Here is a 14089-nt window from a genome sequence, read left to right on the forward strand (position 1 = left end):
GACTCGAGCGCAGCACCTGTACCTGTGTCCTCCTTTTGTAGATAAGTTTGATTCCTCTCAGTGACCCGCAAGAAAAGACATCATCAAGCGCAAAGGCCCCCTGGCTTCTCCGCTGCTTGTCAATTGCGGACAATCAGCACTTATGTCCGCCCCGGATTGCTCAATAAAGAGTGTTTTGTCAATAGCTCAACTCAGGGCTCACCACGCGCGCACGTCAAAGACACGTAAAGCAGCCCAGATGCTCGATTTAGTTATATCAATCACTAGAGCGGCTTTTTTCTCTCTCCCTGCACTTGTCCTACACACTGCTGTGGGTGACTAACTCAAGAAGGTGCTCTTTATTAGCACTGTAAAGCGCTGGGCGAATCTCCGGTCTCCTCGCGCCTCGCTGTGACATCATTGTACCTCGCGCACGATGACAGGCGCGCGCATGCATCATGTTTGTCAACATTTGACATATGAAAACTTTGAAAGCGCTTTTTTTCTTTTTGGGTTGGACTGGAGGGCGATTTTGATAACAACATACTTTATTTAAGAGTTATTTAGGGCTGCTTTTTGAGTGAGACGTGCCGCGCGAACTAGCATAAAAGCGAACACAAATTAAGACATTATGGACATTACACAAATATTGGATTTAGAAATTGTATTTAAACGTCTGGAACTCCGTGTTTTTTCGTTGTAATACTCTCATATTTACCTGTCGCAAATTAGTTCAGACATCTACAACTGAAATTTTCCCTATAAACTATGTACATTAAACCATAACACTAAAAACATTTGTGCACGAATGTGGTAGGATCGAATTAACTTGTTAAAAATATTTTCATTTATAATGGTAAATACATATTTCGAATCTTAATTCGAAAAAGTAAATAAAAAAGGACAAATAGGCTACATATAGGCAAATAATGTGTTTTAAATGTAGGCAATTTTAAATGCAGGCAAATGTAGCTCTGTTCATTTCTATTTTTATACAGAGTCTTATAATGTCACCTCAGGGGGCTGTTGGTCATGTATGATCGTAATTTTACCCCCTGTCGTTAATTTTTAATTGGTTAAACTGTTGGCGTTATACAGTTCACCCTGTGTTATAGCTACTCCCCAGTCTCCAGTCGATTAACAGCACCTGTTATCTGATTTAGCCTATTATGAATTCACCGATTTTCCTCCAATTATGTCTATCTACACATGAAGTGAAATGTAATAAAATAATTATTATAATTATTTATAATGCGTTCGCATGCCATTAGTGAAACTTCACGCGACCACTCCATGGTTTTTCCGTCACGCGCCACCTCACGCACACACACACACACACACAAAAAAAGATAATGGAAAAGCCATTTTTCGCATCAGACGACCTTCGTTTCCCAGCGCAAACTCGTGAGGACATTCATCTGGGAATTGTGCGCCAAACGAGAGGTATTAACAGCAAAAACGCCTCCAAGGAGCTGAGATCATGCCATGAGAGAGTGAGAGAGTCGCGCGCGTATACAGTCAGTCCGCGAGCAAAAGCAGAAATGAAAAGTGGCAGCTCGGTGTGAAATACAGTTGACACTGATTCGATGCGAAGACATTTTGTCGTCAAGGATTATTCTGTTTAAAAGGTAACATATATGGCGAAATGGGTGCGTCGATGACATATCGTGCTTTTAAAATATATTCTTATGTTTATTATTAAATATACATTTGGGTAGGCTAATATCGTTTTTGTTTTACAATGCTAATGCTCAACAAGATAAATACGCTAAAATGATCATGTTTGTGTTTTCAGGGCGACTTTAGAACATTGCTAATTTTGACTGCTGTTCAATTGGAAGCAGATGGGTGTCAAATAACCTGCAATTTTGAGCTTTTTCACATAATAAGCAGTCGCCTCATGTTGTCATATGCTGCTCCTCAGATTTCTTCAGCTGGGCGAAGGCAAAACGAGAGAAAGAAATCATGTGTAGCTAATGATATCACGGCACAAATGCATCTTAATATTTCTTTTTTTTTGCTCAATGTTTGCTTGTCATGTTTTTTAAACGCTCAGACAGAAAGTATTCTGAATATGATAAATAATTAGCTCATTTTGAGAGTTTTAATATTTTAACGGTTCAATTATTAGGCTAGTTATCTGATATGACTTGATAAATAAGTAGCCTATCGTGCATTTAATTCCGTTACAAGCATATTTCAGTATAGATACATGATTTATGATTCGATGACAGCGATTATCTCACAATCGCTATTTATCTGACACTGAAGCCTTGATTTTTTTTATAACCTCACCTTTCTTCAATGTCTCTGGTAGACTAGATAATCGAAATTATCACAGTAAACCCAGAAACGTTATCAAACTAAAGTAATTTTAGACGTATGATTTTTTAAATTATCCTAAACAGTTGCATATAAATGTCTTCTATTATACCTTTCACAGTCTATTTTTATATTTTATTCGACGTTTTACTTTAATTTATAATTTAACATTATTTGAACTCCTTCCTACGATATCAGGGTATTATTTTTCTTTAGTGTAAAACGTCTAGAAATAATAGGCATGCCGCTATTGTATGTACGCAATTCCAGAAATGTGTTTCTATGAATAGAATTCCATTTCTTTTAGATTTGTTTGTTTAATATAATGTACAATAAAGACGAAGGTCATTTAAAGTGGTAATAAAAAGGACATGCAGAAAACTGAGCGGGTTTGATAACTAGACCAACAATTGCCATCAGTTTTATTAGTGACAGAAACGAAACCTAAAATAACAAAGTTGAATACTTCAGAACAACAACATATAATAAGTATTAATAAATATTTTAACAGTGTTGCTTATTCTTTGGCTAATAAACCAACTATAACTGTATTTAAAGTTTTTGTTTCCACTTTACCTGAATTAAATCTAATCTAGAAAATAAATGCTTATAAAAATGAAGATATAAAAAGAATACACATCTGTTTTTTAATGTCCAATGTTGTTTGAAAAGGTTTTATTTTTATTTAACCCTTGTTAAACGTTTTTTTTTTCTCTATGAGGTACTCACATAATTTCATGCATAATATAAAACAAGACCAGAAAGTGACATTAAAAACACTTTAATTGTAACACTCAAGACACCTGCGCAATCTCAGGTGCACAAAGACAATAGAAATATACAGCTCTTGTTAAAATCCATTGACATTTTCTTTCATCTGAAACATAGTTGGACATTGACAGCATACTATACATGACATACTCAACGGTTACTTCTACAGAAAAATCTGAATGTGAACTCATAGCTATTGAGTGGAACAGTGTCACGACTTCATTGAAATATACAGTGAACAACTAGCATTTCATCCACCATATCTGGAGCTTTGGCCTGAGGATCCCAAGCTGATGCAAAAAGAAAAAAGCACATAAGCAGACACTACTTCCCTCACGCTCTGTATTTCTAGCTTTCACTTTGGTACGCCATGTCTACGATACACTTACAAATCATCGGCTGGTCCTTTGTGTGTAAAATTTGTGCTATTCGAGCTTGCCGTGCGACGAGCCACTGCATCACTGCACATCAAATACAGAACGACAGAGACACTTTAGCTGTCTGTAAGTGGCCAATGAGTGTTTTACACAAGCATGGTGACATCGGCTTAGACAAGAGGGCAGTGTAGCACTGGCTGGGGAGCATGAAGCGCGAGCTCCAATCAGGAGAGCTGGAATCCGACCTCTTCGTATCGAGTTTATGCCCATCCACACAGGTGGGATGTTAACCCTCCTCTTCATCGCTGTCCCTCATGGTGATGCCCTGCAGGCCATCCGCGGCTGACACGGCCGCCGTGGCTTCCTCGATAGTGAGCCGGTTGTAAACGGTCTCGTAGCTCTTGTTGTTCAACGTGCCGTCCAACACGCCCTGCAGCCTGAAGTCACGGTACGACTTCTGAACGACATAAAATAAAGAGACGAAACAAGCATGGAGGACAATGAAATAGTTTAAGGACATATTGATTTAATTTTTTGACTTCGCCTGAAACGGCACTAGTGTCATGGTCAATTAGCATCAACAGAGTTTCCAACAAAAACTTCTTCAGACTGTATTCTTTTTTTACCTTGACAATCTTGATGAGAGTTTTGAGTTGGTAAACATGCAGCTGCTGGTCGAGTCTGTCCGTCAGCCAGACGCACACCGCCTTCATGAAAGAGTTGTACCATTGCTGTGCATGTGAGAAAGAGACAGATAAACCTTGAAGGGGACATAAATGCAATGCAAAAAAACCCCCTCAGCCCTTTAAGCAAATAAAAAGACGTGACCTACATGGGGCGTGAAAGAAAAAGCTGCTTTTGGTAAATGTCAAAAGTTCCCTTTACGTGTTTTTCTTGTTGGATTGAGCCTTGAAATTTTTTATTTTTTTTTACATCTATACGAACTGAATTTTGCAGTCCTCAGAAATCATTTTTATTACACCTCAAGCTTCAGATACAATCATACAGTAAATGACCTGCAAGAAACCGCAGATTACCAATTCAGTGTATTAAAGTATTTAATATTCATTAAGAATCATTACTTCATTGCTCATTACTGAACTTCCTGCAAGTATCTTCTCATGCCCCAAGTATCATGAGGTCACGTTCGCACTTAATAACACACCTAAAGATACCGAACCTACTAATTACAGGGCTAACGCATGAATCCGTGTGTGAAGGGGTCACCTTGCACTCTAAACACCTTTAGTTCACATTTTATTTTACGTGAGGACACCTTATATAATTAGCGGTTCAGAAGGCAGACTTTTCTATGAAAGAAGCAGGTTCTTTAATCAACGGCGATCCGACGGTGAATCGGTTTTGCGCGAAGACCCTCTGACACCAGCTCATGTTGGCATTCAGCCCACTAATTTCATTTCGTAAACCATTAGCTCACATCAACGAAAATTTAAAAAGACTGAGATTTGCTTATCTAGGAGCTCAGAATATGATTTTACGCATTCGTTTGAATACACGCACAAGCAAGACGGCGTCATATAAGACCACAGCATCAACTGTTTGTTTGTGAAATATTTCACTTAGGCCTGTTTTCATAGAGCTTCCCATTTATTCCATGTAATTTACGGTCAGGCTTTGCTTTAACGCTTTCAATTTTGTGACGGGAGCATAAATGAATCCAAACGGAGCACAAGTAATCAGCAAAGTCCGCTCCTGCCGTTAACGGAAAATGGGCAAAATGGAAAGATGAGACGCCACTTAATTGAAGCACTTAGGCTAGTTGGGAAACAGATGACTGTGCCCTAATTGTTGGAGGTGAAAGAATGGCGACGCATTTCTTCATATCAGACGAATCACCATCCCATGTGTCAGTAATCACACGCTTAAGTGTCCACTTGTCTGGTTCATTATGGAGGCAGAGGAGGGTGGCCTCCGCACCTGTGACCAGGCTGAGGGCTGTGGCCCCTTGCCGTGCAAACCTCATCGCTCCGCTAATCACAGTGATTTAGCGCCCCGGACAAACAGACTGCAAGGGCATGCGGCGACTGATTTTCCTATTTCCTCAAGCATCTCCACAACACGACAATTGGTGGCTCGATGTGCAGCGGCTCGTCCTTAAGGAGAAGCGTTAAAGGGATAGTTCAAACAAAAATGAAAATTATCCCATGATTTACTCACCCTCAAGCCATCCTAGGTGTATATGACTTTCTTCTTTCAGACGAACACAATCTGAGATATCCTGGCTCTACCAAGCATTATAATGCTAGTAAATGGGGGGCGTGTTTTGAAGCCCCCAAAAATGCATTAATCCATCATAAAAATAATCCATATGGCTCCAGGGGGTAATAAAGGCCTTCTGAAGCAAAGCCATGGGTTTTTGTAAGAAAAATACACATATTTAAAACTTTATAATCTAAAATAAATAGCTTCCAGCAGACAACCGTGCATATACTGCGCAAGTCGACTAGCACCACACAAGTAACCCGTGACGTGATTGTAAGCTTTAGACGCCGCTCGCGGTTCAAACAAATATGGCTGTGCAACAAACTCAAGCTCCTCTTCTCTTATCGAAATCCTCTGACATTTCTCTTTAAAATTTCCCGTTTTAAACTTCTAATTCATGACCGGTGTTTTGCTTTGCTCTCTCCTCTGTGCTTCCACATTCGTCGTTACGAATGCGTCAGGTCAGACGTTACTCTTCCACCACAAATCGATGCCTACGTCAATCTGCCGGAAGCTAGTTATTATAGTTGATAAAAGCTTTAAATATGGATATTTTTCTTACAAAATCCAATCGCTTCACTTCAGAAGGCCTTTATTAACTCCCTGGAGCCGTATGGATTATTTTTATGATGGATGGATGCGTTTTTTTTGTCTTCACAACCATTAAAAAGCTTAGAGCCAGGAAATTTTTTAAATATATCTCAGATTGTGTGAAAAAAGAAAGTCTGAAAGGAGAAAGTCATATACACCTAGGATGGCTTGAATCATGGGATAATTTTTGGGTGAACTATCGCTTTAAAATATATTCACGGCAGATATGTTATCTATCCAGAGATTTGAATTAGATGTTTTGACTGACGGATTCGTAAGACTTGATGTTTCCAGATGCACCACACACACAGGCTGCTTGATGAGGAAGTTTCTGCAGTGACACACGGCGACCCTTCTCTCGGCTCGCTCCTGGTGCATGACTGTGCGCGTGTGACACACATTAGTGGCTGCTGGTGTGCAGGGCACCTCCATCCCACCCGCCTGCCTCCATCGGCGGCCTCGGCAAAGGTCTAATAAATCAAGAGAAGACATCAAACACTGCATCTTTCCAATCTGGCTCGGAATAGAAAGTTTTCGAAGGCAATCTGCTCGGCATTTATAGGGGCGGGAGTGTTGTGTGTACTTTTCTCGAGTGTTTGTGTCTTTCTATAGATCTGCCGCCTCAAAGCGGCTTGGAAGGATGAGCAGTGTGTTCTAAACAAAATTAAGGACTGAGAGGTACGCGTTTGCGCCTTCTACCTCTCTCTCGACGTTGTTTGAGAGTAAACGGGTCAACAGGAGCCCTGGGTGAGTGCTCAGGCACTGGAAGTGGTCACAGTGGGCTGATGAGTGCTCTTGGTGAGGCCTCATTGCCTCTTGCAACAAAAACTTTCCCCACCCCTTCTCACCTCCCTCTGCCTCGGCTTTACAATACCCACAGCTGAGGAGATGTTGCAGGAACGCGGTTGGAAAAGAACTGAGACTGAGAAAGGATTAGCTTTTGGAACATTCATTCACATGCAATGGCACAGCTAAAAACAAGTAATTCTTTTAGATTTGTATTGCTCTTTAAACCTATTATGAAACATTTCTGTAGCTAGTGCGTCTTAAGCCCTAAGTATACTTCACTTTTACGTGTACGCGAGGGTCAGCGTACAGTGCACGTGATGCAGATTTCGTCATCGGAAACATACGTGCACCACCTGATTTTTTAACTGCACATACAGTGTACGTGCAGGTCGCACATGCGCATTTACTTTATTTAGCAATAATTATTTTATCCACAAGGTGGCAACTGTGCCCGGGGGCGTCGATTCACAAGGTAGTCAAAGAAAACCTGCATAAACAGAACAGAACGGAACGCATGCAAGCTACAGGGACAATGGAGGCCTACATAGAAAAGAGATTGAGCGAAGAGGTTAGAAAGTACCCTCATTCGTACAACTCTAGCATGAAAGAATACAAAGATATTTTGCATGGGTTGTAACCTTGAGGCGAGAGATTGCTTGAAATTACGCATGTGTACAAGTCAAATGAAGTATACTTTGCAAGGCTGTGCGTTCGACTGTGCGCATACGCGAATGAAGTATACCTTGGGCTTAATGCAGCTGGTGAAACTGAATCTCATTTGTAATGTGCCAGGAACTCACATCAAAGATTTTCTCTGTGTACACCTCGTCATTCACACGGTCTCGCAGAATGTCCTGGTTCTGCCGTACAAAGGTGATGTAGGTATCTGCTAGATCCATACCAGGTTTCTGTTGAGAGTCAATATTCTCATCAGAACCATTCATTCAGAGTCTTCATTTGATTTTTGTTGATTCAAAGCAAATTTGACCAGAAAACATGCTGATGAATTTTGAGATGAAAAGTTTTGATTTTTCAAACTTTTAATTTCATAAAGGTGCACTAAGTGAAATGTTTTACATCTAAAGAAATGTATAATATTTTTGACAAATGTTTAAAACATCAAATCAGTGGCCAAGTAAAAGCTGTTTTATCCTACATAAGGGTAGATCCCCCTCATGGTGGCGGCCATTTTGAGATCACATGACCAGGTTTTTCTTTTCACTTTAATACCTTATTTTTTATTGCACCCCGTTTGTGTGTGTATTTTGTCAATTTATTTGTGTCAGCTCCTTTATTACTTGAAGTTTTATGATTTAAGGCCTGTTTACACAAAGAACAATAACTATAACTAGCAATAAAGTTAAGAATAGTAAAGTCCACACAACAACTATAACGATAATGACACAGAAACAATTTTATTGGAATCACTTTCAGAGCATTTTTTTTTTTTTGCAGCTGATCAACACTAAAACATAGACAGCCAATCAGAATCCACACGATTTTAAAGAGTTCTAGTATTTAAACAGGCAGATTTTAGACACTTCTGAATCAATAAACAGACTGTTATCGTCAGTTGTTGTGGATGCTAATATAGTTATTCTTATAGTTATGTTTTACTTGCTGTGAACTGGCCATTACGGGTTATTCTTTTCTGGTAAAGAGACTCTAAGAAAGGAGATATATTACAAATATTAATATAATGAAGATGATTAGTATTATTAATAATAAATACAAGCTGGTATTTCTGCAATGGCACTGATAACTAAATTGTGCTAGTATGAAGTTGTATCGGACAGTCGTACAGCTAAATGAACAAAAATTACTTAGTACACCTTTAATTCAACCATTATTATCTTTGTATGAAAAGATGAGCAAATCCAACATCAAGATCAAACACGAATAGCAACACATTGACAGCCACCATCTTCGCCTGAGGAGGATATTTATGAGCAAATGCTTTAAGAGAAAAAAAAAAAAAACATGTAAACTTATTAAAAAAAAAAAAAGTAGCAAAAAGCACCTACGACACTTATACTCCGTTAAAAGCAATCCTTTTACCTGTGGAAAAACATTTCTATTCACACTGAGGCTGTTAAAACAGGACAAAAATGTTCTAATAGTGCTGTAATTGCTTTGACACATTTCCCTCCCATGACTCAAGGGCTGATGTTGCTCGAGGGCTTGAACGCTGGAAAACCCCTTTTATTACAGCGCAAAGAGACACCTGATCATCAGCCTCCTGTTCTTGTCAGGCCTCTCTTCCTGTGAGTTTGTGTGTTGGTCATATGACAGAATGAAGGTCCAATGATGTGACAGTACCAGTGTGCAGAAACTACTTTAAAACTGTGGCTTCCCAATCTACAAGCTACTCATAATTTGAAAATGGGTATATATATATATAAAATAATCACGGTTTCCATAAAAATACAAAGCAGAACAACAGTTTTCAACCTCAATTATAAGAAATGTTTCTCAAGCAGTAAATCAGCATATTAGAATGATTTCTGAAGGATCATGTGACACTGAAGACTGGAGTAATGATGCTGAAAATTCAGCTTTGCATCACAGAAATAAATTACATTTTAAAATATATTCAAATAGAAAACTTTTTTTTTTTAAATCTTAAATTGTAATAATATTTCACAATATTACTGTTTTTCATCAGAATTGAACAGATACATTTACACCAATAAATACAATGACTAAAAATACAATGAATACAATGACTTTAGTTCACCCAAAAATGAAAATTATGTCATGAATTACTCTCCCTCATGTCGTTCCACACCTGTAAGACCTTCGTTCATCTTCGAAACACAAATTAAGATATTTTTGATAAAATCTGATGGCTCAGTGAGGCCTGCATCGCCAGCAATAACACTCCCTTTTTCAAATGCCCAGAAAGCTACTAAAACATATTTAAAACAGTTCATGTGACTACAGAGGTTCAACCTTAATATTATAAAGCGACGAGAATATTTTTTTTGTGCGGCAAAAAAACTAAATAGCGACTTTATTCAATAATATCTAGTGATGGGCGATTTCAAAACACTGCTTCATGAAGATTTGAAGCTTTACGAATCTTTTGTTTCGAATCACTGGTTTGGAGCGTGTATCAAACTGCCAAAATTACATGAACTATTGAAGTTTCAAAACACTTATGACATAATGAAGACTCGTTTACTGAAATCATGTGATTTTGGCGCTCCGAAAACTGTGGAATAAAGTCGCTATTTTGTTATTTTTGGTGCACAAAAACTATTCTCGTTGCTTTATAATATTAAGGTTGAACCACTGTAGTCACATGAACTGTTTTAAAAATGTTTTAGTAGCTTTCTGGGCATTGAAAAAGGGAGTCTTATTGCTGGCGATGCAGGCCTCACTGAGCCATTGGATTTTATCAAAAATATCTTAATTTGTGTTTTCTGAAAGATGAACGAAGGTCTTACGGGTGTGGAACGACATGAGGGTGAGTAATAAATGACAGAATTTTCATTTTTGGGTGAACTATCCCTTTAAGAAGTCGAAAACATGATAATTCAAACAAAACAAGACGCCAAATGCAGTGAATGGACTTCTGTGCAGGGAACTTCGTTCACGCTATTGAAACAAATGATAGTTAGCTGTTCCTCAACATTGGACAGCAACACTCACTGGACTGTATAACCTCCTGACCACATCCACAGTTGGCTGATATCCACAGATATGAATCGGCCAAACAGCAGTTGATCAATACGACTGGGATCTCAAGAGGGCTTCATATCATGTTGAGTAAGAGGGCTTCAAAGGTCTTCAAAGACACTTATATTATATTATAGTGGAGGGAAGAAAACTGCCACTTCCTGTGCAGAACCAAGCGTATATTCGCCGACGTATCATGATAGTCACCTGTGGCCCCACTAAAGGCACTTGGGTGGAAGCAAAACGGGGTATATTTAACCCAATGCTCTTCCTTCCATCTTTCTGACAGGACGACAAAGCCCGCGATGGGCCGATAAGCACACAAACACGATCTTCTCGCATGAAATCCAACCGGAGGACCGAGGGACAGGCCCGATCCGTCAGGCCAGACAATGCCACGATGGTTGGGTGTGGGCCGTGTGTGAAAGAATAAATGGAGAGGTGTGGGATGGTGCGATTAAGGCCAGGTTAATGACTGGTTAAGCTGAGCGGATAAATGGCGTGGATGGGAAACAGAGGAGAAAGGGAAGGGGAGAAGAAATGCGCAGTAATTACACACAACTGCTAGCCTGGCTTCCTGCCACTGCCTCATTCACTGTCCAGGTGCAGGTGTGTGTGAGAGCGTGTGTGTGCGCGATAGAGAGCGTGTGAAGTGTGTTTGTGCAAGTTTTGAGTAAATACTTTGTTGTGGTAGCGCTAATGCGAGCGCGGATTCGAGCCGTGCGTGTTAGCGTGGGTGTGAATGTGCGAACGAGTGTGTTAACAGAGCGCTATCGGGAGGGCGTCTCGCCAGAAAGCCCCGGCGCTTGAATGGCAGCCTTCACAAAGGAGCAGAGGAGCTTAACCTTTCGTGACAAGAGCCCAGAAATGTTCAGTGCCAAAGGCCAGACCACAGCCAGGTTCTTCCCTCCCTCTCCGGCTTCAGCGGGAGCTGTGAAAAGGGCTTTACATGGAGCAGCGTTCCTTCTGCACAAAAGCACAAGGTGGAGGTTACGTTATAATTTGAGGGGGAGATGGGGTGTTCTCGCGCCGCACACCTCGGGGAGCCAAAACCAAGAGCTCAGATGAAGTGAAGGGTTTGGATGTGTAGGGTTTGAATGACATTTCTGTTCTTAATCTCATCAGTTTGCTTATACAGTGGCCCCAAAAAGTATTTGACACTTGAGTCGGGCCTAAAAATGTATGAATATAATTTCAATAAATGCAAAATATCACACCAAGTATCATTTATCAGAAAGAAAGTTAGCACAAGCATACGCTATCCAAAACAAAAGATAAACTGTTGGTAAAACTTTACTTAAAGCCTTTATAACATATTTAATGTATTATAAAAGTATTTCTAATCAGTACTGTAATTTCATTACTTTTCCCTTGAAAAAGTACTCTTTTGTAATTTAATTACAGTTACTTCTGATGTAATTGAACTAAATACTGTGTATTTAAAGTCTAATGTTAAAATGCATGTTTTTATGTATCCTTCTCACTTTAAATACTTTGGTGAGTTAATAAGAATAATGGTAACTAACACTTTAGTTTAGTGTCCAATTCTCACTATTAACTAGTTGGTTACTAGCTTGAATATTATTTATTAGTACTTAAAAAGCACATATTAATGCCTTATTCTGCACAACCATATTCAACATCCTTAATAGCAAAAGCAAAAGTCATAGTTAATAGTTAGTTAATAGTGAGAATTGGACCCTAAACTATAGTGTGTGACCAGAATGATTTATGAAGTTTTATATTATTTATTTGAAAGAATTAAAAGAGCCATTTCATGTCATTTATTAACTCGTCGAGGTTGAATTAGGACGTAGAAAGTAATTAATAATAAGTAATTAAATACTAGTAATTTGTACAGTAATTAATTACACTATTGAAGATGTAATTAGTAACTAGTAATTTTTTTTCTTTAGAGTAACTAATACATTATGTAATTATGTAACATTGTAATGCATTGTATGGTCTCATGAAAAATTATAATACATTATAATAATTAAGTTACGCCTATAGAAAGTATAATACACTAAAATACATGACAAACATCCAATTTTAGATGTAACATGGAATATTCAAATATTATAATGCATTATAATGTACAATAAGAATACTTTTATAATGCATATATATATATATATATATATATATATATATATATATATATATATATATATATATATATATATAGCACAAGCATAATTTGAACTAAAATATTTTAGTATTTTTTAAACAAAATTCAGTTGCAAATGATAAAACAGGTAAACTTGAAAATCAAGACAAAAATGTACACTTTAGTCACTCTTAAATATCTATGAATGTTACTGCATTACATTAAATATCAAATAAAATGTAGTTTTTTTTAAAAAGAAATATAGTACAACCACACTTTTGAAGTAAAATATGTACGTTTTTAAATGTTTTTTAATTTTTTTCATGTTGCAAATGATAAAACAAAAAGTGAACTGTTCAAAATCCGGACAAAACATATTTAGACACTTGCGTCACTTAAATAACTATGAATGTTATTGCATTAGATAAAATATCAATTTTAATTTTTTAAAAGAAAGATACCACAAGCACACTTCTGAAGTACAATATTTAAAAAAAAAATGGTTTCAAATGGTAAAACAATACATAAACGGTTCAAAACAAAGTCAAAATATATTTGACCACTTTCTGGTTATCAAATGTTAGTGGATCATGTTGATGGTTTGATTCTCTACACCTGTGGTTACTCTTTCAGGACACCTGTGTGAACCTGAGGGGATCTGACTTCATGCATCCACTAAATCACTTTAAGATTAAACATAGGCCCACATGGAATCTGCATTCACAGAATTCTGCAAAAAATCTGTCGGGAAATCCAAACATTCCCAGCCCTTGTGTGTTTGCATATTAAATATTTTGGCTAATTTAATAATGCTTTCATCTGCCAAAAAAAAGTGTAGTGCTCTCAGCTCTGCTGAACACTTTACAATGTTTAAATTTCATTCCACAGGTTTCCCTTCTAACATCAGAACAGAAAAAGTGGGGGAAAATGTCTGCAAATTCAAGGTATAGTTGAAAAATACTTACTAAAAGAGGTAAAAAAAAAAAAAGTGAAGCTATTGTAGTTTTATTATCAAATTAAATACCATTTATACATTTTTAAGGTGTCCACATCCTTTTTTTAAGGCCACTGTATATCATTATCTACTATAGTTTGTGGTCAGTAAATGTTTTTAGAAAGAAATTAATAATTTTATTCAGCAAAGACGCATTAAATTGATCAAAAGTGACAGTAAAGGCTTGTATATTTTTACAAAAGATTTATATTTCAAACAAATGCTGTTTTTTATGTTCTATTCATCAAAAAA

The 14089-nt window shown here is 37.7% G+C and overlaps 1 protein-coding gene across 5 annotated transcripts in view; it reads right to left on the minus strand.

The window, feature by feature from the left end:
- Positions 1 to 3049: 3049 nt before the first annotated feature.
- cadps2 (Ca++-dependent secretion activator 2) overlaps positions 3050 to 14089 on the minus strand; it is a 182509-nt gene continuing 171469 nt past the window's right edge. For 4 of the 5 annotated variants that reach the window (XM_067380101.1, XM_067380102.1, XM_067380103.1 and 1 more), the window contains 3 exons: positions 7853 to 7960; positions 4076 to 4180; positions 3051 to 3906 (listed from right to left, as the gene is read on the minus strand). In XM_067380101.1, the coding sequence (XP_067236202.1) occupies positions 3736 to 3906; positions 4076 to 4180; positions 7853 to 7960 (384 nt within the window). In that variant the 3' untranslated portion in view covers positions 3051 to 3735. Of the gene's footprint in view, positions 3907 to 4075; positions 4181 to 7852; positions 7961 to 14089 lie in introns of all 5 variants that reach the window. The other variant, XM_067380104.1, reaches the window with a different exon arrangement.

This window comes from Chanodichthys erythropterus, chromosome 24, assembly GCF_024489055.1.
Source record: "Chanodichthys erythropterus isolate Z2021 chromosome 24, ASM2448905v1, whole genome shotgun sequence".
Taxonomy (NCBI): Eukaryota; Metazoa; Chordata; class Actinopteri; order Cypriniformes; family Xenocyprididae; genus Chanodichthys; species Chanodichthys erythropterus.